The 26,897-nt window shown below is 41.7% G+C and overlaps 1 protein-coding gene across 4 annotated transcripts in view; it reads right to left on the bottom strand.

Annotated features, from left to right (window-relative positions):
• Positions 1-18,836, bottom strand: part of HGF (hepatocyte growth factor) — a 56,067-nt gene extending 37,231 nt beyond the window's left edge. For 2 of the 4 annotated variants that reach the window (XM_044423481.1, XM_044423482.1), the window contains exons 1-5: positions 18,664-18,836; positions 6,657-6,819; positions 3,850-3,962; positions 2,925-3,039; positions 720-862 (exon numbers count right to left, since the gene is read on the bottom strand). In XM_044423481.1, coding sequence (XP_044279416.1) covers positions 720-862; positions 2,925-3,039; positions 3,850-3,962; positions 6,657-6,819; positions 18,664-18,730 — 601 coding nt within the window. In that variant the 5' untranslated portion in view covers positions 18,731-18,836. The remainder of the gene's footprint in view (positions 1-719; positions 863-2,924; positions 3,040-3,849; positions 3,963-6,656; positions 6,820-18,663) is intronic. The other 2 variants (XM_044423483.1, XM_044423484.1) reach the window with 1 other exon arrangement.
• Positions 18,837-26,897: the final 8,061 nt, after the last annotated feature.

Raw genomic sequence — 26,897 nt, 5'->3', positions numbered from 1 at the left:
CAAAGTATGGATTTCACTTTATGCAACGCCTGAAGCAAAAATGTGATTTTTTTCTGATGATCAACAGAATCAGAGCTTCACTATTTATCTATCTATCCTATAGATAATCCTATACCACATAATATTTTCAAAAAATCTCAAGTGGTGAATGGTACGGTGTAACTTAGTGTCCTGCAATAGCAGGGAGTTGGACCTGATGGCCTTCTGGCCCCTTCCAACCCTACTATTCTATGGTTCTACAAAGACACTTTTGCTCAATGGACAGAAGGATCCCAATTACTTTCTGCAGCAATATTCATGCTAGGGGTACATCAGAGCAGTCCTGAAGTATTGTTTCCTCTCTAAAACCAGCATAACTATCAATATAGATATGAAGCTAGCTTTGGAAATGAACACTAAACTTTAAATTCCAAGCATTCAATTTCTTTAATGTTATTTCTGCTTGACAAGGTCAGTATATTCATTGACAGTTCTTGTCCTTCTTTAGCTTCCAGAAGCAACAATGGGATAAAAATTAAAAGGAAGAGATGTAGGCAGAAGCAGAAGCATTAATTACATGGCATGATGAGAGTAAAAGCGACATGATGTCAGAGAAGCATTTGACCGAAAACAGAGGAGCACTGGATTTTGCTAATTTTGTCTTACTGCTGTCTAATATTTCAGTCAATTGGGTTCATTTCCATATAAGATTGAAATCAACTAAGAATCCTTAATGTTACCTTCTGAACAAAGTGGAATGTCACAGACTTCGTGACGTATCATTGGATTGCTGGTAAAGCACCAGGGCCCACCTTCTTCTCCTCGCGGGTTCCGGCAGTAGTTTTCTCGAAGATCTTTACCTCGATAGCTCGAAGGCAAAAAGCTAGTTTTAAAATGATAATCATTACAGTATAAGACCATGCAAACATTGTTGTGAACCTCTGCATCTTTGTGAATAATATACCTGACTTTTTCTTCAAGCTTATTTTATCTTATTATCATTATATTAACAGCCTATCTATTTCCATAAATGAGACAAAAACAGTATTCTAAAATAATGTAATAAATCAGCAAACAACAAAAATACAAAGTTAGACAAACAGGGAAAAATGCTGAATAATATCTTCATCTACAATTGAAATTAATATTCATTCACGTCCCTGCATATCTGACTTAAAGACCCTAATTCACATTACACATTGGAGCACATTTAGTAGCCTTTTTTTCCTCCTGAATTCAGGTAACAATTCCTACTACATTCCATTCATCCAGTAATTGAACAGGGTCAGATGCCCTCTCTGCAGAATAATATGCAACCTCAGTCAAATTAGCAGAATCTCCACCCTAGATTAATTGCTCTTTATTATGGTATCTGAGTGTTTTAAATTTTGTTTCTCTGTTTTAGTGGTAAACAAGGGAATAAAGAAAAAAAATCTTCCAGTGCACAGTCTATCATGAAAATTTCTTTTTATCTAGGGCTTCAATATTGAAGCTAACTCATCTGCAATTTATCTCCTTTTGTTACAGCAGATTATATGAAATACTGTATTTCACTGCTTCTTTTCCAGCTTTCTGGAACAGAGAGAAAAGGGCTTTTGCTCATCTAGTAAAGTGTTTCGTATTTTTGCTTTTTTCCCTTCCCATGCTATCATCATGTAATTCTTTCATAACCTCTTAGAAAAGGACAGCTTCAGGCAACCTTCTCTCATGGAGAATTACATCTCATGCATGTGTTAACAATGGTATGCCCTTTAGTAGAGTACTAGGGGAATGCCCTCCCCCAGCTCTTTCATCAGAAAGTCCTAAGCTTGGAAAAGATAAACGTTAAATACAAGCCAACAACATTCAATCCAGATTGCCCTAAATATGTTATAATCAATTCAGCATTGCCTACAGCACAGAAAAATTCTAATACACGGATCAGCAGAAGCAATCAACGCAACGCAAGGAACTTCCGCAGGTACCATTCTACAAGTTCGAGAAAATGAGAGCCAGTCAAGCCTAGTGGCTTGCCAAAGTGCTGCTGGGGCCCAGAGGTGAACCCTTCTTGCTGGTGGTATCTGGAAACACAAACGATGTTGGGCTCACAGTCGGGCAATGCTCACTAGCAGAAAATACTTCAGCCACCAGTGCAGCCACTGCAAATTGAATAAATGGGCTGGTTCAAAAATGTGAACCAAACATTCCGTCTGAACCTTTTTTAAAACCTCTTTTTAAAATTCTTGTTTTAAAAAAATACTAAGAAAGGGCATCCACACTAAGAGCAGCTCACCTGTAGCCCGACAAAACACTTTAAGGATATTCACAGGACAGGTACTAGCTCTAGACTTCCTTTATGTAGGATGCCAAAAAAAGAGCCTTTCAATGGAAGAACATTTTTTACAACAACCACGATTTTCTTGCAGAATTTAAAGGTATTTCCAAACAATTAGACAGTCCCTTACAAAGGCCTTTTGCTTTTCTCTGTGAGCAACATGTTAAGAAGTTTAAAAATAAACACTAACACCAACGTTTTAAATTCTTCCACCTTCCACCTAAATGTTAGGGATTACCCCTCCTGCTATATCACAGTCTACTGCATTCTGCAGGTTCCCACAAAGCTCTGTGTATCATTTGAGGGGCTTCCATATGAAAAGAGGAGACAAGGAACTCTGCCAGCCCTGTTACTCATGCCTAAATCTGGTGCCAATCTTTATGCAAGGAATTCTCGGAGAGGCACTTCAAATATCTAAATGCATACATAAATCATTCTAAGTATACATTTAAGAAAAAATGTGTGGATACAACATACACACACAACACACAAGTATACTCAGTAGGTATTCCAGACTGCCTGTTGCAACCTGCGAAATATGTGGATTTTCCATCCATCCACACAATCAATAAAAGTCCATTTGTAGGAGAGCACTGCATAAGAATGGGCGCTGTTGCTCCACCAGCCTTACCTGTGTTCATGAGGTATTGCAGAATTCCATGCCTGACACTTGATGCCAGATTTAGTCACTGATATGGTTCCCTTATAGTTTCCTCCTTTACCAACAATACAATTCCTAACATAGTCTATCGGAGAGAATCAAAAAGGAAAACAGAGAAACAGAGGAGCGTACATCTTTGTTAGTGAATAGAAATGGATAGATATCTTACGTGTAATGCACAGTATAACATTTTCATTATGGTCACACGTGACCCAAATCAAGCCATCTTGCTTTTGACAATTATTCATGGCTAATGCAATAACAAAATCCAATTGTTTGGAATCAAACTTACTCGTGTTAGAGTAGACCCAGTGAAATCAATGAGATTTATATTACTCATGCCTTACTTGGCCTATTGACTTCAGAGTCTACTCTAAGCATGACTAAGTCTGGACCAACCTGATACATACAAAATAAACAGTGCTTGGCCAAGACATGAAAAATTGTGCAGCTTATTCTGTGCATCCAGGGGGCTTTAAGCTTCTCTTTCTCAAACAGCAGTACCCACCTGCCAAATGGCAGAGGTGTCAAAAGCAATTCCAAGCCTGCAGTTCAAAGCAAACAACAACAACAAACAATTGACCATGTGCAAGTCCTTGGCCTTATCTTTATGCACTCTTTGAAGCCTTTACTGGGGTCAAAAGAAAATGTTCTGTTTAGTTTCATAAATTTTCCCTTGGTGCAGGTTTTCACTTCAACTAACAGAAGTTATTTTCCTACAGAAAGTTCTGTCAGAAACAGAGTATTTGGCCAGCATTTTGTTTGGGAGTTGTTCTTTTTAAAGCCTTAGGCTCTCAGATATAAAGGAGGCGAATCCAAATTACTAACAAGACATTATAGTTACTGAGGGCCTCAAACAGGTTCTCTTTTCTTGTTTGACAGATAAGCAACTTGCCTTTCTTTTCATAGAGGTCAAACGTGTTGTCTTGCCTGCTCCTCACACCATTTTCTTGGCTAGTGAAGGATAACCAATGGCAGCGTTTTATAGTTTTATCAAATGCAAAAGCCCTGTGCAGAAAATAGGATGAATGAGCAAGAAAACACTACAAAGATAGATGGTTACTACAATCATCATGATACATAGCATTGATCAGAAATCTGTATGGGAGAGAGAATTTCAGGCTCTTTATGGGCAGAATGTAACATCCAGCAAAGCAGTTTTATGGACCCGTCTGAACCTATTCCCCACCTTCAACCTGGAATACATCAATACAGCATTCAAACATTACTTTCCATGGTTAAGGGGGCAAAAAAGGGATAATAAATTCATGATCTCATGTAATTCAGAAATGAAATGGATCAGTTCAGGAATAGCATGGCTGTCCTTACCACTGTTATAAAACTAGAAGGGAATGGGAAGATAACTTTTGCAAAACAGATACACTTTTTAATGGAGAATGTGCAAGCATTATGAGCTGATTCAAAACTTAGCTGAGGAAAATCTTCCCAGGACTAGTAAGCTTAAGGTTCCTCCTTTTTTTTCTAGGCTGTAAAAGTAATGTTATAGAGTAAATACTCTCTGACTGAGGTCCAAATAGGGATCAAAGCATCACTTATATTTCAGGAGGAAGGAAAGTACATTGAAAGGCTTACAGCAATTTTATGAGCAGAGTTGATTTTGCTTTCCTCAAACTCTGTTTGTATGCAGACATATTTGATAAGCTTTCTTTGTGTGAAAATTTCTGGAACAAATAGGTGAAGTAAACACAACTGAAAAAATACATAAACAAAGAATTGGATATGGGCTTCACTCCAGCTAAAAACACATAGGAAGCATTCTGTCTTTCTGAGGAACCAATTTACGATTGCTGGATATCACTGGGAATTCTGAGCCTGGTTGCAGCAATAATTAAGTGGATTGCAAATAGATTTTCAGCTGTACAACAAGAGTAGACTGCGTAGGAGTAGAAAACATTACCACAAACTGGTAAAATCCTACTATTTTCACTCAGTTTTCTCCTACAAAATGACATGACCTCAGTGTGACCAATAATTTTATCTGGCTCCAGTAATGTGTGTATGTAGGAAATTAGCATCAATTGCACCATAAAAACACTTTCTCATTTCTAGCCCAAAATCTGTCAAGGCTGTAGAAAATTTGAGAATCTCAAGCTCCCCTTCATGCTAAAAGAGGGTGTTCTATGAATTCATTCATATCATTGCCTGTGGGTATTCTGTTTCCACTAAAAATCTAATGGCTCAAGCAATTTTTACTCATCACAGCCATGGAAGTACAATATTTACAAAACTAAAAGTAATGTAATAAACTCTGGCTGTGAGCATTTATATCATCATCATCATCATCATCATCACACTGCATTTTGATCTTTTTCATCTTATGGTGGCTTATCCTCACAAAAATCACCATGAAGGTCACCCAGTGAGCTTCCTGGCCAAGTGCAGACTAGAACCCAGGTCTCCCAGGTCCCTCGTCTAACCATGCCACACAGGCTTTCATTTCCAACCTTCGGGTTTCTCAAGTCTTTCTTAGTATTTAGTGGACTATTCCAGTGCCACAAAGACCACCTGTGACATCAAGGCAGCTAAATGAATGGCAGCAGAAGAAGCCATAAGCCACTTTTCCTATGCAGGTCCAGTGTGAAGTCAGAGCTTCACTGCTGAACGGCACACACAGTCGTTTTATAATCATCACCGATTTTTGTTGGGTTCGTTTCCAAGTGCAAACTACATTTTTTTCAAGTGCAAAGCACACATGTTTTTAAACCAGAGGCATAATTAGCAGACCAAACTAGAGATGAAAGTTCAGGAATCATGCTTCATGCACTTTAAATGTGATGGGACATAGAGTGGAAATGTAATCTACTATGTAAAGAGAAGAGTCTTCCTCTGAGCTAGACATCTGGTTACCTAGGAGATCACCTTTCCTACTACAGTCTTGTGCAAAAGAGCATCAGAGGAAGCCTTGCTGATCGAACCACAACAGGTAGATCCAAGCAGCAACCTGGAGGTGAGCCTCCTTTGTGATGGTGCCTACTTGTGGAACAATGTCTCCACTTATACCCAGGAAGTATCAGCTGTGCCGTGCTTTCAGCTCCAGCTAACAGCTCCTCTCCTCACCTTGGTCTTTCCCAATGGATCCTGCTGCCCCCCCTCCCTTGCTGTATTCACTTTTTAAAAAACTGCCCAAGTTCATAAAAATGCATACACAGTTCCCTGAAGGAACTTCTTTCTCGGAAACCTGCAGATCAACCCCCCTCCTCTTCCACTTGGTCCGGTTCAGTATTTTCCAAGTAGGTGGCCAATGGCACCTATCAAATAGATGTTCTACCCAACACTTTTAAGATACCTTGTTATATGCCAACATCTGAAAGTTCATTTTTATACTATTTGTATAGCCTTCCTCCCAAGCAATTTAAACCAGGGCCATTGTACAGTAAAGTCATTAAAATATCATAGGCGCAAGCCTGACAAAAACATGTTATTGGATTGATTTGGAGGTTATTCATATCCCTTACCAATCCCTAGGGCTGCCTTCAGAAAAATCAGTAGCAACATGTGTGTTCATGAAATATCTCAACTTCTCTAAGGGAGAAGAATAATATCCAAAGCCTTTTAACAATCTTTGAGGCAAACCTTGTACAAATCCTCTTCCAGAAAGTACTATATCTATGGAAGCCTGTCAATTGCTTACAGTGGTCTAGTACTTTGGCAATGTTAAAAGCAAATTAAAATATAGCTTACTTGCATGAGAATGGGAAGCCTTTATTTCTGTTGCATCTCTTGGCACACTGTTCCGTGGTATTTAGCAGCTTAGTTTTTACTTTCAGTGTCTTATCTATTCTCATTAATAAGGTATCAGCTGTCTTTCGATAGTCATGAAGGGCATTTCTTTTTCCTTTGCCTTCTGCAGAAGAAACCATAACATAAATGCATGTATTAATCTTCTAAGTAAGAACTTGATTATGACATCATCACAGAATGGTAACATAAGAATGGTAACAATGCATATGTGCTATTTTCTTCTGGAGTGTTTTCAGTGGCAGCTAGGGCCATGCTGTGAATCCGCTAAATACTGCTACTAGTACAGTTTACTAGAGGAAATGTTTGAAAAAGATCAGTACTCTTTCAATACATAAATCTAGATTGCTAACTAAAACAATGGAATAAGGCACAGGTACTGGTTGGAAAACTAAAACACAATGCAACATATGTTTAGACTGGACAAAGTCCTACAACTCTTACCATAGTCCAGCATACATAGCTGGTAGACTTCTTTGTCTAAACACTAACAGGATTGCATCCTAAGTTTGAGAAATGGAAAACAACAGGGAAGAGGAGGGGTTGGCTCCTGCTCTTCAGCCACATGTTTATAAGCAGACTCTAAGGGTTAGATGCATCACTATATTGTGCTAGTGGAGATGCACTAGTGTGACAGGTCTTTTTTCCCACTCTCCCCCCTCCTGGCAGCTTCCCATGCTGCCCAAAAATCTGCTCTGGAAACTTTCTCGTCACATGCACACACACACACACACACACACACGTGTGTGGTGGAGGGACAGTTCTTCAGGACCATGGCACGAGGGGTTAATCCCTTCCTCTCCCACAAGAGTCCCAATAAAAATGACTCCCCTCCCATGACAGCTATAAATCCCTTGAAGAAAATTAGCAGCCACAGGGAGTTGTTGTTCCCAGGATCATGGTCAGTGTTATTGACAGTGTTATTATCTCCTCCTCACATGCTGTAGTCCTAACAAAAATCTCTCACCACCACCACTTTTGCAGATATTGTTATTTTAAAAATGCATCATCAAGTGACACCTGTAGCAGCATGTGTAGTTTGGTCCATAAGTGGCCCCCCTTTTGAAGAGCAAGGAATTAGCACCCTAGAATCCAGGTGAAATTAAAGCCACAGGGTGGATTGACATGACATGGCACACAAACCTCTGCAGTGCCCATGGCTCCCATTTCTTTTGCTTCAACTTACCTGCCAGACAGTAGTTTCCATGTAAACACAGTTTCCATGCTTCTCCCTCACAATTCATCCCAGCAACTGCAATGAACTAAATCCCTTTCTTTACTGTATGATTGCCTACTGACCTGAATGGGCCACTAAGGTTTTGAGTTGGTTTCTTCCTTTTGGTCTTCTTGGTTGATTCTCCAACTCTTTAATGCTTCCTAGCCAATCCAGTCTCCAAAGGGGATTTTCCCATTAAGATAAATACTTTTCCTGCAATTCCTCCCTTCTCTGTCTGTACATTTAATTGCTTTTCCCCTACTGAATAAAGTTCACAACATCTAGCCAATACGAACAAAGCAAGTGTTGATCCATGTTTTACTAGAAAGCTACGTGTAGTAAAGATCAGTGTCCCCTTCTGTTGCTTCTCTTTCCAGAGGACCCTGTGGTGTTTTTTCACCACAAATGGAAATATGGAGCTCCCAGATCTGGACATCAAAGGAAATCATGGTGGAAGGTAGAAACCATATGACCAGCTATAGTTTCTCTCTGTGCTTTCCAGAAACTAAATACACTTTACTGAAATTCTGGTGTCTGCACTGCAACTGAGGTTGGGCCACAAGGATAAAAACAGACCAACAAGGGTAAAAACCTCTATGGCTTCCTGTGATGTGTGAATCCAGCCAGTAAGAGTGCTGAACAGGAAAGAGGCACTGGGAGTCTAAGATGAAGTTCCAGTTATACAGTTTGCCACAGATTCTCTGTTCTTCCGGAACTTAAGATTCTGTAAGCAAATGCTTTTGGTTGAATCTTTTTCACCTTTCTTGGGAAAACTGAGAAAGAGCTCATAAAATACTTATACTACACAGGAAAAAAGAAAGAAACAATACACAAGGAAAAAGCAACATTTAACATACACAAACAAATTGAAAACCTAAACATACCGGGATTGGCATATTGGATAAACCTTTGGGCCTGCATGTGGAAAAAGTAAATTCCCACTCAATTGTAATGTGAAGCCTCCTGGGTGGCCAAGCACCTCCCCGCCACAGACGCGCACACACTCACTTCACAGAATTGTTATGAGGATAAAAATGCACTTGAAGGTGGGGTGTATGTATAACAAAGAGGTGCACCTAATAACTAGCAGGAATTACTAGAAGTGGGGTCTGTGGGGAAACCAGAACACAGCCTGAAGAGTTTATTGCTTCCATCCACTGATTTGCTTTATATGCTTTTGAGAATAAAGCTGATTCCATTTTAGCAAAGAAGCTACACAAGATGTTAATCGAGAAGCAACTTAAAGCATACAGTGCCAAAAAATGTCACGTTACTACAAGTGAAATATACTGTTGATTCTCCTTTTGCAATATTTCCTTCCTTCTTCTAAAGGCACTGCACCCGTTGTAAGCCAAAGGGGTGTCAGAAACAATCAGGTTACACCAGAAATTTCCTAGAAGGCTTTTTTTGCTTTAAATTAAGAAACTGCAGACTTGGTCATCTTATTGCCCCATTACATTTTTCAATGTCAGTGCCAAGTAAATTTGCTATGCAACATAAGATGAAAGGTGCTTCTCAGTCCAGGTCTTCAGTTTCACATCAGACCTTAGATATTATAACAGAAGTTCCAAAATACATTTTGCAAGCACTCCCCCTCTGCCCCATTCCTTGGTTCTATCCCATTCCTCTGTGTCCTTTTGTTCCATCCTGGTCTACCTTGCAGACACAGGTCGAATGAAATTAGTATCTCCACTATTAAATTTAGTTAGCTATCACTTATACCAAAACCATCTCCAGGTTCAAGAGAAAGTCAACAAACCCTTGGTTATCCTATGGCAGCAGTGATGGGTAGCTTGCAGTCACCATTTTAATTTTACACAGTGGCTCTGAAGTAGTATCCCTCTGTGTCAAACTGAAGTGGGTCCAAGTCTCTTAGTACAGAAAAGCCTAGGGTAAGCCGTTAACACAGCAATGGGCGCTGCCATGGTGATGAAGGCTCAGCAGGTACTCAGGAGTGTCACAGGCCAACAGCTACCTTGCACTATTTATACAACTTGTCCTAGGCTTTGGAGACTATAAGAAAGCCAAGTAGCTGCAAACCCACCTGTTTCTACCTTTCACTCACACACACACACACACACACACCCTTTCCATTGCTGACAGTTTATCAATACAGTTCAGGAAGCTATGAATAATATGAAAATAACCTTTCTTGAGAAGAACTATTTAAAAAACCCTTGTCTAAACGTCCAGGTGTCCATACAGCTCTCCCCACCAATTTTCACCTGTAACAGGACATACACACACACACACAATGATGGCTGCAATCGTACACAAAAGTATACACACCTGTCTGGGAATAATGCCCACTAACTCAGACGTTGAGTAGACAGGCATAGGCTTGGGCTCAAAACCACACTTTGACTTATTTGTAGTCAACATTCTTCTAATTTTTTACCTTGGGCATCAAAATAATGTTGGTATTAAATATTTGTAGGGGGATGTTTATGCTGCTGAAACAAATGCCAGAGGGAAAACAATTCTTTTTACAATTTTGCCTAGCACAGCACTTTGCTCTTCTTTCTACATCACTCCCTGTGGATACCTTTTCGAATTTGAAAAGCTGCTGTGGGTACCACCACAAAATGACCCCCATAGAGGTTGTGGCTACTCACATAATTGCTGTCATGGAAGCCAGGTTACTCCAAGGTACTCCAGGTTACCCATGAAACTTATAAGCACAGGAAGAGTCTGCACTCCAAAGCTAATCCACATATTTTACCCCACAGAAGCATTTAGATTACAATCCTATGCCCTTGGACTGCAAGATGATCAAACCAGTCAGTCCTAGAGGAGATCAACCCTGACTGCTCCTTAAAAGGCTAGATACTGAAGATGAAACTCAAATGCTTTGGCCACCTAATGAGAAAGAAGGACTCACTGGAGAAGACCATAATGCTGGGAACAATTGAGGGCAAAGAAGAAAGGGATGGCAGAGAATGAGGTGGCTAGATGGAGTCACTGAAGCAGTCGGCATGAGCTTAAGTGGACTCCAGGGGATGGTGGAGAACAGGAAGGCCTGGAGGAATGTTGTCCATGAGGTCGCAATGGGTCGGACACGACTTCGCGACCAACAACAACAACAGATATTATTTCAGAGTAGACCTATCTAGGATTGCACATCCCATCTACTCATTCACACCCACAGAGAACTTTCTCCAGCCCCAAAAGAAAAGAAAAAGTTTTCCCTACACAGTCTCTTCATTCCCCACTTGCTGTCCTATCTCCTCTCCCATCAGAGCACAAGAGAGGGGCTGAGAAGAAAGGGAACAAAAGGAATGCCAAGGGCCTTAAAGGATGGAATTGCATAGACATATACCTTCAGAGAGAGGTATTAACCAGCCAGCAGTGGTCAGTTCAAGAAACTTAAAGAGTTTAGCTTTTTTTTTACTTAAGAAAAGAATTTTACTTGGGGTTAAGAGCCTTTGTCAAGTGAGATATACTAATCAATTTTCTGCCAGTCCTCTTGTGAAGAATTAACCTATGGTTAATCATAAAATCAAATTATTTGTACTAAAATTAATAAATTAATTTGCAAAATAGATTCACAAAATATAGTCAAATACAACCCCAAGGTTAACAAAACAGACTCCAACTCAATGGATTTGTAATGGCAAGGGTCATGAATGAACAACTGAAAATGTCAGGAAGCGAGGGGTCAAAAGATGATTTTGTATGTTTAAATAAGGAATGAATGTTACCTAGTTATGAAACACATTTGGGAACTAAAAACATAGTGCATTAGGGAATTAAAACTGTCTCTGGATTTGGGGTGGGGATATAGTATGTAAACACGAGACTGCTGGTTATACTGTTGTATTCCTGCTGGTTAAGCAATGTTTCTCCCAACAGATCCTTGCTGTTGCATGCACCTTAGAAACAGACCAAGGATTTAACTTTCATCAGAAGCCTGGCTTTCTCAAGCCATATGCCATCTTTACAACCTTCATCCTAAAGGGCTACCAATGAACCAGCCAGCAACGGCTAATGCTCTGTGCTGCAATTAGAAGCATATGTAGAAAAGAATATTATCTTGCCTCCTTCTAGGAAAGGGTGATCTGCACACCAGGATAATAGGATGCTGGCAGAAAAGTTTGTTACAGTCTTGTTAAACTACAGTTTTGTTAGTTCAATGTGCATGTAAATGTCCTAAATTCCAGGAAGACAAAATGCCAATACTTTCTGTCTTTCACAAAGACAAGCACCTTCACATTTGGTGATTGTATTAATGGGACGGGGGCTGGATTTAAAAACAAAAGTTTCCTCCTTGGTCCGACTCCCTATTCACCATCCGGTCCATAGTTAACCTAAAATTTCTGGAGGGTACCAAAACAGTAGGGCATCAGTTCTGGTGTGCAAGCTTTCTAAAGTCCATGTTTTGCCCTTTAAAGCAAAAAAAGTTTGCAAACAAACAAGTACAAAGTGGCAGAGAAAACTTACTAGACAAGCTCCATCTAGCCCAGCCCTGGCTACAGGCCTATTCTTCATGCCCTTGAACATCAGAGTCTTGGTAATCTTCCATGTGACATTCCAATATGCTGCCTCCAAAGACACTTGTCTTTAGCTCCACATCCAACATCACACATGTTAGCTGTACACATGACACAGAGCAGCTTTCTAGGTCTCACAGAATCTTTCACAGTCCTATCTGGATACTGCAGAAATTGAACCTAGGATGCTTTCCATGCAAAGCATGCACTCCATCACTGAAGCTCTTCTTCACATCCCTGGGTGGCACTCCTCAGAGAAAGCTGGTGGATGAAGAAGCTGTGACATACAGGGAGTTTAAATCATCACTTCAACCAATACTGCTTTGCTCAAGTGATTATATCAGCAGTGTTAGTACTCTTGGCATAAATGAAAAGGAATTAATTCAGTGATTAAGAATACGAAAAAGCGGCCCCCAACACACCCACATCTTGTTAATATTTGCTTGCCTCATTTCTAGCATAGCAGTTTAATTTGGAAAGACTAGCTTTAAAAGTCCAGGAAGATAATGCACAGATGGTCCTATACATGGAAGAAATTATGATGATGGCAACTGGTTGAAAATGTGCAACACTAGCATGTGCTGAAGTGAACACACACACATGCACACGCACGCAAGCAAACAATTGCAACTTTCCATTACAAATGCTATGAATTTGTAGAAGGACTTCTTAAAACTGCTGGCTCACCACAACGTTTTCCTGAGCTAGGTTATTCAGACAGTCCACAGAAGGCACACCAAATTAGGACATGGGGGCAGGGAGAAAGAGGATGAGTCAGCACTTGGTCCCATCTGCTCCTATGCTTAGGACCCTGAATGACCATATGTAACCCCAGATTCTCTGGGATTCCACAGCTTTACATATAGCACATTATCTCACCAGTCAAGCACATACTATGTCATGGTACAGGAGATGAGTTGACAGGCAGGAAAGTCAACTAGTTCAATGCTGACCTCAAGCACCAACTCACTGGATGGCTTAAACAAGTCTCTTTCTCTCAAATGTATCTGCGAATTTGGTGCAACTCCGGCCCCCACCCTACAGTGGGATATGTTACATCCATTCCTTCCCAACACTGTGATGCCATATATACCAGTGCATTAGGTGAGTCATGTATAAGAGGATGTTGATATTTGAGGCTGTTTTTCTTCTGTTTATCATATGTTGGGTGTATAAGATGACATCCAATTTTTCATAGGGCATCTTATGGTAAGCCATCAAAAAAAGCTTTCAACTAACAGTGCTCCCAATTGATTGGGCAGAAGATGTTTAAAAGTTTGCTGTTTTAGATGCAAGTACCTTGCAAAGCTACAGCATGTGGTGGCAAGGGATGCAGCCACGTGTGAAGCTCATAAAGCGATGTAATGCAGGATTTGTATCTGGAAAACACTCTTTCCGGATGCAACTGCATGCAAGTGGGGTGGGCGCTGGGCTCAGGAACAGGCATGCGGCCATGCTCCAGACTCGCAACCCAACGCGGAAGACTAATGATGGTAAAGGATTCTTTTTCACCTGGTGTATAAGATGACCCCCCCTTTTTTTTTTGCTTTGCTATTTTCAGTTTCATTTTCCACGCTGGTAGATACAGTATTTTATCCTATTTCATCTTATTAAGTAAGGATGGGGGAACAATTCAAAGCAAGGCTTTTTGCCAGGTTTAGAGTGTGAGTAGCGTGAGTCAGGCAAGGTGGGCAGCACCCCACCTCAAAGCACGTCGCCACTTCTGCTCAGAGGCTGCTCTGCTCTGGCTAGCCCCCATCCCCAAAGACCTGGGCTGGGCTGCCCGCCATCCGTGCTCATGACCTGCACCCACCATTTCTGAAGCGGCAGACTCCATTCACACAAAGTCTTCATTAATTTCAGCAGGCAGCATTGAAGCTGGGGGAGAGCAGAGTTCCTTGAGACAAGGGGGTCTCCAGCAAGCAGGCCCTACAGGAAGTAGGTACAAGCCAGGTGTGTCTATACCCCTAAGCACAAAAGCACTTCATAAGAAGACATACACACACAGAGAGAGCTACGAGCCCTCAGAAGCCTTACTGCATATCAGGGAATGCATGTTTCTATCCTAGCTTTGAGCTGTGCTATAGAGTGAGATAAGCTTTCTCCCACTAAGAGGCTTTTATTTCTTTGATTTCGGTGCATGATTTCCCAGTTTTTATGCAACATCCTAATCTTGAGCCCTTGAGCTCTATTTCCCTTGCGCTACACTGCTCACAAAAACAGCATTAAATAAAAAGGAGGGGGCAGAAGAACCCTGTTGAAACTCTGTGCTGCACGGGAGGTGGAGAGGACAAGAAGCTCTTGGCACTACACACCAAATGGATTCCATTAGCCAGAAGGAATACAATTTAAAAACTGGCAGAATATCATTTCCTCTGCTGACAACATGCAGTAAAACGATAATCTAAAGTTGGGAGTATAAATCGCAACAGGCTAATGAAGTCTATGCAGTTAGGCGAGTGCTGAGACAGCAAGCGCTGTGAGAGGCACCAACTAGGTTTCAGAATGTTTTGATTCATCATTCGGATTGCTGTCATCCCCAATCTGTGACATCACAACATGTTGTACATAAATGCCATGATATGCGACAGTTCTTGGGAAACTCAGGGGACTTCCAGATGAGGCTGTCAGGATCTCATTCACAAAATTTAAGGGCAGGGGGGAGGTCCAGACAACATCTTCCCCTTGTAATCCTCACCTGCCTTCTCACTGCCATCTTTTTTGTTTTTGTTTTTTTGTTTTTTAATCCATTAAGGAGGAAAAGACTAAATATATCAGGAAGTACCCTCAGCATCTTGGTTACTCAGGTGTTGTGTTAATATGCTAGATTTTAAAACACCCTGGAAAGGCTGACACCACCATATGTGGATCTATAGACTGTTACACCTGTTGAATGAAAGAAGTGTATCACTTTTGGACCACTACGAAGACAGACCGCTGTGCTCATGGTGATCTGTGTGTGTAGAATTACTGCTCCAGTCTCTATGCTTGTCCAATGGAAATGTTGGAGACATATGAGTCTTAGGGGAGGACAAAGAGTGATTAGACATATCTACAGTGCAGACTAAGGATTTAAGGATATGCCCCTCTACCCGGGGAAGCCTGAAAGGTAAAACACCAGGAGGGATCTCTTGCAGGAAATTTTCAACACCCTCATTAAACTACAATTCACAAGATTCTTTGGTGGAATCCATAAAAGTTAAACTGTCAAGAGCGCAGTCTTGTGCACGTCTGTTCAGAAGTATGCCCTACTATTCTCTCTCAGGTATGTTTGCCCTGGATTGTAGCTGTAAGGATATGGTGTAGATTTGCCCATTAGTGCCTGCTTAGGATCTAGAATGCCCTCCACCAAGATGACACCCCAAGCCTTAGAAAAAAAGCTTCATTGTGTTCTTTGCAGCAGTTAGAAGTTTTCCTGGTAAACATCAAGTGTGGCACTTCTAGATACACAGTGGGAAGTGCCACATTCATATTCAAACTCCTGCTCAACTACTTAGCCCACCAGGTGGCCTTGACTAAATTATTCTCTCTTAACCTAATCTAGGGTTAAGATAAGGATATAGTGTTAATCCACCCTGAGCTTTTAGAAGGAAAGAAAGCTGGCCAACTGATTTTACCACTAAACTGTTACTATTAATTAACAGATCAGATATATTTGATTAAAAATAGAGAAACAGTTTCAATTGGACTATCTCAAGAAGAACAATAACAATCTACAAATTACTGTCTTGGGGGGGGGGGGAGAGATATAGACCATAGGTGTTAAAGGATAGTCTGCATCTGTATTTACATGTTTGCATAGACTGAAGGAGATTCAGATTGGTTCTTTTTCAGGCTAAACTATCATGCCATTTTTGTTGCAGTTCTCTCTTTCACTGTGCCCTCAAAGTGATGCAACAGTAGAAATCAGGTGTCCCTATGTTATATGTACAACAGTGTGTTTGCTCCTGCCTTGAACAAATAGAATCCAGCTTCAAGTATGGTATTAAAGCACCAACTTTGTCATTGCTTAGCAGAGGAATCTAAAGACATGAAATATAATTATCTTTATTCCCAAATTTTGACACTGATTCAAAGTCCCCAGTGATTCACTTGAGAATGGATGTCAGTAGTGTTTAGGATGCACGTCTATGATGTTACTTTAATCATAACTAACACCTTCTATAAAAAAATTAATGGGGTGGAGGTAAGTGCATTTTATACACATAGACATATTTTTGTAATACCATTTGGTGCCACTTTTATTTTTCTAGCGTTCAGGAAAAAAAGTCTGAAATAAAATCCAAATCATCGAATGGCCATCTGAAGTGAGGAAACAATTTCTAAATGATATTAACAATGGGGCTGATTAACTGTTAAAATTTATGCAGAAGCGGTAAAGCCAGGAAAAGAAGGATGCTGGAAATAAGAGGAGGAAAGCTAATTCATAGCTTTCCCCTCATAATAGAGATCACATTAGTGACACCGAAACAAAAGATTACTTGAACATTTAAAAAAGAATCAAATTATAAAGCGCACTTGGTATAAGGAGAATGACAGGATTAACAACTTGACACTGCTGCATAAATAATCAAAAAGAAATAGCACAATCTTCACTGGGCTCAAGCATATGTACCATGAAGGAACACTTGCAACTGTCCTTTTTATGGATTCTAGAATCATACTACACATGTGAAACACCACACTACCCATATGCCACACTTTTCCAGTGTAACCTGCCACGAACAGCAGAGCCTTCTCTTACAATTTGGTCCTACTTCATGACTTAACTAATTTCAGCAAAAAGGAGGAGAAATGAACCCAAGATGTGTTTTTAAAACAACAGCAGCAAAACAAATAGCTCTGAAGCAAGAAACAGGAACACCAGAAGAGCCCCTCACAGATCCAATTCCATAGAAGACACACAGAAGATTGTAAAAACCAAACAGTTTCCGATTGTTGATGGCTTATAGCTAGTTTTTCCTACTTCCCATGGCCCCAGTAATTTGATTGGCTCAGACACAACATGCTAATTGACTGACTCCAGAAATAGACAGTGTACAGCACTGGGCACACACAAGGACATGCTGCCATTTAGGCGTTCATTCCAAGCCTTGGAAATAGGTCTAGTGAGGTTAGATGTTCGCTGTCACCTCGCACCGCTTAGCATGCAATCAATTCCACTGCAAAAGGGGACAGATGTTTCCCCTTGTCCTGAGCACAGCTGAGCATGCCTAGAAACAAACAGTGAAGTGCTTTCCCCACCCCCGTTTTCAAAACTGTTAATCTGTCCAGTCCTGAGACATTCGGCATATATAGGTCTCCCCAAGCTCCGACTGTCAGACAGAAACTGTCCATGGGAAACACAGGATGTGTGTGTGTGTGGACAGAGCGTGTTTACCCAGGCAAACAATTCAAATCCATTAACAATGTCCAGGCGGAGTTCTCCTCCAGTGCAGCAGCTTTCGGTTCCATGAACCCTTTAAAGATCTTTCATGTAAACACAGCAGTGGGACAAGAGACGATTCCACTGCGTCCGATCCCTCACCACCCCGTACTTGCTAAGAGCGGTCCTACGACGACACACTTGCACGACTAAAAAGCCACGAAGGTTTACTTGGGCTCAAAAATTAAGATCGGATGCTCTGTTTTGACTCTTGGGGCAAGGTTTACTTCTTCCTGCTTCAGTGACAATTCGGAGGGTGTAGCTTGAAACCTGCCACAAGAGGAGGCTTCCTTAAACAAATATAACCCTTTTGTCGCCGGACTTCCTTCGCTGGTTAATTCCCTCTGCTACCTCCTCCACCAGCCCTCTGGACAAACCCAGGTAGGTTTGACTAAGCATTTGGCTGCACCATGCACATGAAATCCTGAAAAAGGTTAATGTCAACGCATGGATGCAGGAGCGCGCGCACACACGTGTGTTTGCGTGTCTGTGTGTGTTTACAGATCTGCACAATGTGGGAATGTCAGCATATATGCGCACATATATGCGCAGGATTCACACGCGTTTATAGAATGCAAGAACACCCAAACGAGGACAGTTAAAAAAAAAAAAAACGGTTGGAAAACTGCACAACGTGGGAATGTCAGCATATATGCGCACATATATGCGCAGGATTCACACGCGTTTATAGAATGCAAGAACACCCAAACGAGGACAGTTAAAAAAAAAAAACACGTTGAGAAGATTTGCACCCAGCTACACATACACACACACCCCTCTTTTGCAAGTAAGATGAAAATAAAATCAACACCAACTAACCTGCCAACGGGATGGAGAAGATGCAATAAAGGAAGAGTCCGAGTGGCAAAAGCTGGTTGGTCCACATGAGTGGTTTGGGGAGCAGTTTTTGCACTACCAAAGGTCGTTAAAGGTGGTGAAGAGGAGATGCCCAGCCGGTCAACAGAAGAGACCGAGCGAGCCGAGCTGCTTTTTATTACGTTGAGCCAAGTTTTGTTGTGTGATTAACTGGAAAAGCTCCGGGTCCCAACTCCCTCTTACGGTAAGAAACTGCTTTAACAACATCCCCCCCCCCCCCCCCCCCCCCCCGGGTCATCCCTCCCTCCCCCCCCCCCCCCCCCCCGCCTTTCATCCAACCCAGCAAATCCGAAGGGCGCAGGGACCGCCGCAGACACCTAAGAAAGGGCAGCGGCGGCCAGCCTATATTCCGTGCCACCAAGGGGGCCGGCTCAGCGCCGACACGCGCGCAGGAGGCAGCGGCAATAGCCTGCACCTCAGCACGCGAGGCTCGGAGCCGCGAGGCTCGCGGGACGCGGGCGGCGCGAGGAGCGCGGCGTGGCGAAGAGGCGCGCGAGGACGCGGAAAGTGGGCAGCGCGTGGCGGAGACGGGCCTCTCTCGCGCCCGCGAGCCTCCGCCTGCACGTCAGTCGAGTAGGCTTCTGCGGCTTTGCTGTAAGTGAAGAGCGGCTCCGAGGACGCGTCCGTAAGGGGCAAAGCGGTCTCTCGGTGGCATCTTGAAGACTGCGTGTTATGAAAGACGCCGCCTGCTTCATTTCTTTTGGCTGCGTTAGGTTTGACAACAAGCTGCCCTTCTGCAGAGATGCGTACCTGGGTCTCCTTGCATGGAGACAGCTAGCTCGTTTGGAGGACAGCCTTGGCTTAGCTTTGCTCCCACAAGGCCGCTTTCCTGCCGCTCCATTTTGTCTCGTGGTATCTGTTGGGGGGGGGGGGGGGGGAGGTGGAATTCCAAAATCTCCAACAGGACAGTGCCCAACCAGAATGGCACAAAATATTTGGAGTTCCCCAGGACCCTGAATCAGGAAATTAAATAAATTTGGCTGAGCACAGACCAGGTTAGATGTTTGGCAAATATTTGGAAATGCAGAACTTGTGGCTTTCACATCAAGCCACCCTCTCCACCCCACCTCAAAGTCTTTCTTTTTCCCTCCTACCTATTTTACTTACTATCCAGCTCCAGGAAGTGTCCTGGGGATCTTGAAAGCATGCTGCCTATTTTGCAACAGTTGGTCCAATTGAGGTTTTTGGAATTGTTCTGTTGGACAAATGCAGCACTCTTAAGTTTCTTGTCTGTGGTGAAGCTTTCAGAAGTCCCTTACACAACTCAGTCCTATGTTTGCCACACAAGTTCAGTAGGTCTTTCTCTGAGAGCTTAGAGAAATTCAGGTTTTATGAAATTGCAACTATAAACTGCCATCTGCTGAACTTCAAAAAATAATGGTTTCTCAGCATGCTTTGGAGCCTCACCCCACCTCTATTTTCATGTAATTCCAGAAAATCACTAACTCATCTGGAAAGAATTACTTGAGTGTTTCCACATTGCAAATCACACACCTGTATTTTTTCACCTGCATCACTGTTAAGGCATCATCTCAAGTATCCACTCCTTTGATTTTTCTTCAGCAGCATTCAGTGGAATCTGCTAATTATTCCTTATACATTCTGTTCCACACATATGATATGAAGGAAGTACATCCCTCCCACACACACAAACTAAGCCAAAAAGAAAAGAAAGTGAAATGAAAGAGAAGCTAGAACTGTAATACTAGAGTTGACTAAGCCTAATAAAATTTTGTTTTCATTTATAGCAGTTTCAGATTTCTCCCTGTTTCTACCTCCATACTCTACTGAACAAGCAGCTAAATGACAAGAGAAAGGCAAGCTCTGGAAACTTTGTTAGATTATTTATTTATTTATTTATTTAGAATTTCTCTTGGAAGGCTCGGGATGTGTTGCACTGCAAAATCAAAATTCTCTCTCTCGTTCTCAAAAAAAAAAAAACCCCAAAAGCAAAACCCCTTTGCCAAAACTGACCTTTATTTAGTTCATTGAACTAAAGAAGCCTAAGGGAATACCAATAAATGCCATTCATACAAGTTTTCACTGGATCAGTAGTATCTACTTGTATCTGTTCTCACTTAGAGGGTATCCAATCCAACTAGAAGCATGCATGCCAGGGAACAGCTATTACAATATGGAATCACAGTCTTGACTGTCAACCACAGAAAGACCTAAACCTATCAGAAATAACCCACATCCCAGAACATGCATCTCACTCTTAATATACCTCACCTAATTCTTTACCCAATTTTGCCCAACAACAGCTACTTGAACTGAACATGAAAAAGACCTTGGAGTTGTTGTAGACAAGAAGCATTATGAGCCAGCAAGGTGATGCAGCTGCAAAAAGGTCAAAGGTTATTTTGGGATACATATATAGAGGTATCACTTCCAGAACAAGAGAGCTACTAGTTCCCCTTTGCTCTGCCCTGGTCAGGCCTCACCAATACTGTGTTCAGTTCTGAGCACCCAAGTTTTTAAAAGATGCAGAAAAATTAGAAAGTTCAGAGGAAGACAACAAAGGTGACCCACAGTTGGGAAACCAACCCGTTTGATGGGAGACAGAGAACTGGGCATGTTCAGCCTCAAAAAGAGAAGGCTGAGAAGGGATATAATCACATTTAACAAGTACCTCCGAGGCTATCACAGAGAGGAAGGAAAAGATCTCCTTACTCATCTTTGCGTGTATGGAGCAACAAACTTCAACTGCAGCACACCAGGTTCAGGCTAGATACCAGGAAAAGCTTTCTAACTGCCAGAGCAATATGACAGTGGAACCAGTTGCCTAGGGAGGTCATGGACTCTCCCAATCTAGAGACATTAAAGGCAAAACTGAACAGTCATCTGAGTGGGATGGTGTAGCTTGACATCCTGCACCAGCAGAGGGTCATTCCCAATGGCCAACTTGGCCCCTTCCAATTCTGCTGTTCTGTGATTCCATGAACCATTTGTGTGTTGGGCTGACAACCAGCAAGAAATGAGAATTGTAATTTATGACCTGCACGGGGAAGAGTCCATAAGAACAAAAGTGGAGACCTACAGTATCTGACTAAGGGTCTATGTAGTCCAGCAACCTTTTTCTGGAGTGGCCAACCAGATGCCTTTGGGAAACCCATAAGCAGGACATGTAGGCATTAGTACATTTCAGTTTTCACTCTCCAACAACTGATTACAATCATGGCATATTGCAATCAATGTTGATGCAATATGTAGTTGCCATTGGGCTGCTTAGCACAATCAAACCAGTTGACAGTGGGTGCTTAAGCCATGGTGGGCAGCAGCCCATTCCAGAAGGTCTGGATATAATCAATGCCTGCCACAGCTTGTTATGTCACATAAACCTAAATGCTGTGGGTTATGTGAGGTTTAAACAAACTCACTGTATAGAACCAACAACAGCATAGAATGATTTCTCATATTTCCCAGAGTTCCTGGGTTCTTGCAACATGCACAACAAGCTGCGGTTATGTGTGGAATAGTCAAAATGGCCATATGCGTTCCCTGGCAAGTGCAAACTAGCTCACTGTGTGTGAAGAAGTGCTTGTGTCTCTCTTGAATCTTCCTTTATTCAGTTTCATTGAATGACCAAAAGTTCTTCTAATATGGGAAAAGGGAAAAAAGGTCCCTATTTGCTTTCCCTACATCATGGATAATTCAACTGTCTTCTAAGCTAAAAAGCCACAAGCATTGCTGCTTTTCTTCTTAGGAGAATTACTGTACTCCCTTAATCATCTTGGCTGTCCTTTTCCAGCTCTTAAATATCCTTTTTAAGGTGTAGTAACCCAGACTGTGCAGTATTCAAAGGGTGATTGCCCTATAGATTTTTACAAAGGCACTTTATACTGGTGCTTTAATATTTCATTCTCTTCCTGATGATCTCCAACATGGAATTTCCTGTTTTACGGTAGCCACACAATGCGTGGATATATTCCTTGAGCTATCTGCCATATTTGAAAATTCACCCCACCCACTTGGCAGCCTGCACTGATGTGAATAGATGTGTTTTACTCCTGTTAATTCCCAGTAGAGGGTGGACTTAAGGGGTTAATGCAGAGAGGGTAGATTTAATTCTTCCATTCCATTTCATGGTGGTCCCAATCTAAATCGGGGCCAATAATTCTTACACTAAAGTAAAAAAAAAAAAAAAAAGCTAAGCTTCAACTACCTCCTTAATGGCAGTACAATGTGTAGCTTGATTCTGCCTGCTATCTAAAGGCTGGGGAAGTGGCAAGTATTGAATGTTTGCTTCACATGCAGCTCTTAAAGGTCTAGAATGAAGATTCCCAGGAACAATTTGAATATGGCAGGAATAAAATCTCCAGGCTGCAATATCAAAGAGAAATTTTTGCAGCCACGGTACCATTACAACATTGCTCAGATGTAGCATGGGGATACAGCACGTGATACAAGGCTGTCACACATGAACCAGAGAGGGAGAAATATTTGCTGCATCCAATGGATAGCCATTAAATATTAAAACATTCTGTTTTATTGGCCTCTGTAGTGTTGCAAATTCATAGGGTGATCTGAAAGGAGATTAGTACTGAAGCAATGTTTCTTCCTCTCAGTCACTTGTTCTGCTGAATTGCAGGTGTTATCATTGTTCAGCCTTGGATACTTTTGCATAGTTTCTGTTTGTTTATTCAATTTATTTCTTGCTACATGGTTCAGAAAGCCTGAGGGTGGCTCTGTTCTGTTCATAGTCTTGTAGCTGTACTTTGCCTTGTGTTTTTCTAACTGCTTATTCAAAGTGCTACCAAACATTGTGCATTCACAACAATATGTACATTCAGTTAGTTACCTCCAGAAACTAGCAGTATTTTACATGTTAAGGTCCTAATAAAAGAATCAAAACTTGTCTCTCTTTCTATAGGATGTATCCCCTAGAAAGTGTACACAGGAATACAGCCATAAATAGTTGGAAAGGGGGATAAAGAGATTTTAAGAAGTCAAGATATAATTAATGACAGAGAACAGACAGGCAAAAATGGGGAATTTGAATGGAGGAAAAAAAAATACTGCCAGAATGTACAGGAATATCAATTTAACTGGGCCTAAAGTGGTGTGACATGGGAGCTGATCTCATGGAAGGGAGAAGGGTGACCACACTTCAAAGGTAGCAACATAAAAATCAGTCCATAAGATGGATACACTACTTATATATCCTCTGTAGACGTAGTAGGCCTGAGCAAGGTATATTCAAAATGAAATCCCAAAGTACCTAAGTTTAGGTCTGAATCACTAACATGTGCATACCCATATCTTCTTGATTACTGCATACTACAGCCACCTAAATACATTTTAGGAACTATGCCTACTAGACCCAGTTAATAGATTTAGACAGTACAATAAGCCACACTCAGCAGTTAAGTATTGGTTGAGTGTGGCTTATAATTAAACCATGGATTGTTATTGAAATGTTATGACCCTGATTTCAGCAACAACTTACAGTTCAACAATAAAGTACAGTCAGTCCATACTTAACTCTTAGGTGGGGGATATTGTTTTGTCTGAACCAAGCCTGTGAATCTTCAGATCAAGCATTCATAGAATTTCATTGCCACACACAGAAGGCTAATCAATTCCAAAACCATGCAAAATTAAGAAGTCTAATTCACATAGATCTAATGCTGCAGGCAGAATTTCCATACCATCTCAAATGTCATGCTTTCCCTTGAAGTTAATTCACTCATTTAAGACCAGGTCATACATGACAACTCATAAGCTGATGCTTGCGGCATTGTGATGACTCGCAAATAAAAATGGATCATTGCAAATACCTCATTCTAACATCATCTGAAATCAAGTCATAACACTCAAATCACAGGGGTCCTGTTGTGAGGACAAAATGAAGAGGAGGAGAACGTTGTAAGCCTCAAATTCTTTGTAATAGGAAGAAAGGCAGGATATGCATGAAATCATCATCCAACTCATTGTGTCTTTCTATATTTATAAAGCAGACGTGTCATTTGTATATATAGCCTTGTTTCAAATGCATGTTGGCCAATAAACTGAAACTCAACCCAGACAAGACGGAGGTCCTGTTGGTTGGCGGATCGGGTTTCGGAGAGGGTGGATTTGACCTGGTCCTGAATGGTGCAACACTCCCTCTTAGGGATAAGGTCCGCAGCTTAGGAGTACTCCTCGACCCGGAGCTTTCTTTGGAAGCTCAGGTGACAGCGGTAGCGAGGAACGCCTTCCTTCAGCTTCGGCTGATCAATCAGCTGCGCCCCTACCTGGAGTACGACTGCCTGGCGACGGTGACACACGCGCTGGTGACTTCCCGCCTAGACTTCTGTAACGCGCTTTACGTGGGGCTTCCCCTGAAGACAGTCCGAACACTTCAATTGGTGCAAAATAGAGCTGCCAGGTTGCTGACGGGGACGGGGCGTTATGCTCACATGACTCCAGTCCTCCATCAGCTTCACTGGCTTCCCATTGAAGCCCGGGCCCAATTCAAGGTGTTGATTATGACCTACAAAGCCCTAAACGGCTTGGGTACTGGCTACCTGAACGAGTGCTTATGTCCGTATATGCCCGACCGCCCTTTGAGATCTGCGGGAGAGTCCCTTCTCCGGGAACCCTCCATGAAAGAAATTAGGAGAGTAAGTACCCGGAGGAGGGCTTTCTCTGCGGTGGCGCCCAACCTATGGAATTCACTCCCCAAAGAGGTCCGCCTGGCACCGTCGTTACTGGTTTTTCGGCGCCAGGTAAAGATCTTTTTATTTAAACATCATTTCAATTGTTAAAACATATGATCTGGCCTGGGCAACTTCTTCTTCCTTCTCTTTCTCCTCCTATATTTTTATTTTATACTGATAATTTTAATTTTGTATTTGTAAATCAATGTATTTTTGTATTTTTATATTTAATGGTAATTTTATTATGTACTATTGTATTTCAATGTATTTTATCATGTTGTAAGCCGCCCCGAGGTTTCGGCAAGGGGCGGCATAGAAATGTTATAATAATAATAATAATAATAACAACAACAACAACAACAACAACTTGAGCTTCATTTGAAATTGCTAGTTAGCTAATACATTGTGGAGGGTAATATCTCCATTGGACATCAGTCTTGACTCTGACCAAGTAATGGAGTAGCCTATCAACTAACCAAAAGCATTAAATGCTGCATGCAAGCTGGAACAGACACCTGAATCTGCAGTTCAGTTGAAATGCCAAGCTTTTGACTATGGCAACTGAGTATCTTCACTTCCAATCACTAACACCAAGAGTATGGAGGAGGGGGAGGGGGAGGGGGGGAGCCCTTGATCACTGGCAACTGAAAGTATGAGCAGAGTCCATTGAAGAGTGGTGGGTTTGAAAATGATAGGAAAGTTCTGTCTGAGGGGGTAGATGGATAATAAACTATGAACACCAAAATCATCTGATGTTGCATATATATGATTTGGCTTTTTCTTCCTTTTGGAGGAAGCAAGGTCACGTGGAATAATAGCAGATTTCAGTGGCCCCTTTGTGCTTCCATCATCCATGACCTTTTCACTAGGGGATATCTTTAAAACTCATTCTCTTGAAACACTAATTGAAAACAGTACGACATGTAAATATCAATAAATATGAACAATGTGGAATAATGTATTCATACGCATAGGAGTTTTGACTATAGCAATTGATAAGTTAGAGCTTAAAAATAAAGGTGGTCAAAACCATCAACTATATCATCCAACCAGGATAGATACAGATATACATAGATATCCTGACTCTCCTGGGCAGGAATAAAGAGTTGCCATCTCTGCTGAAGGAGTCCTTGTATGCGGAAGGGCTGGACTCACCCACCTGCAGGAATGTCCTGGCTCCTAGAAGATGAGGCAGAGTCAGGAGGCCAAGAAGAAGACATGCTGGCCATGGAATAAGAGTCAGGACCCTGACAGGTGAGTGAGGGAGTCCTTTCCCTTCCCAGAAAGACTTGGAGTGAAATCCAGAGATAAGAGACCACCCATTGCCCAAGAACGGTGCGACTTCATATTAGGCAAAATGCCAGATCGTAGGCTGGGATTGTGTAATGAGCTGCAGCTGGGAACATGGATGTATCCAGCCAGCACCTTCATAAAAAGACCAACCAGAATTCTGTGCATTTTGTAGGTAACCATGTCTACTCAGCTTCTGCATAATAAACCTTATTCCTGCCCCCAGCCCTTGTTGCCTTGACTGGA

This window comes from Varanus komodoensis, unplaced genomic scaffold, assembly GCF_004798865.1.
Source record: "Varanus komodoensis strain SLA01 unplaced genomic scaffold, ASM479886v1 scaffold13_3, whole genome shotgun sequence".
In the NCBI taxonomy this organism is placed as follows: Eukaryota; Metazoa; Chordata; class Lepidosauria; order Squamata; family Varanidae; genus Varanus; species Varanus komodoensis.
Note: the sequence above shows the minus strand (reverse complement) of the source record. Positions and strands in the feature narration are given on the sequence as shown.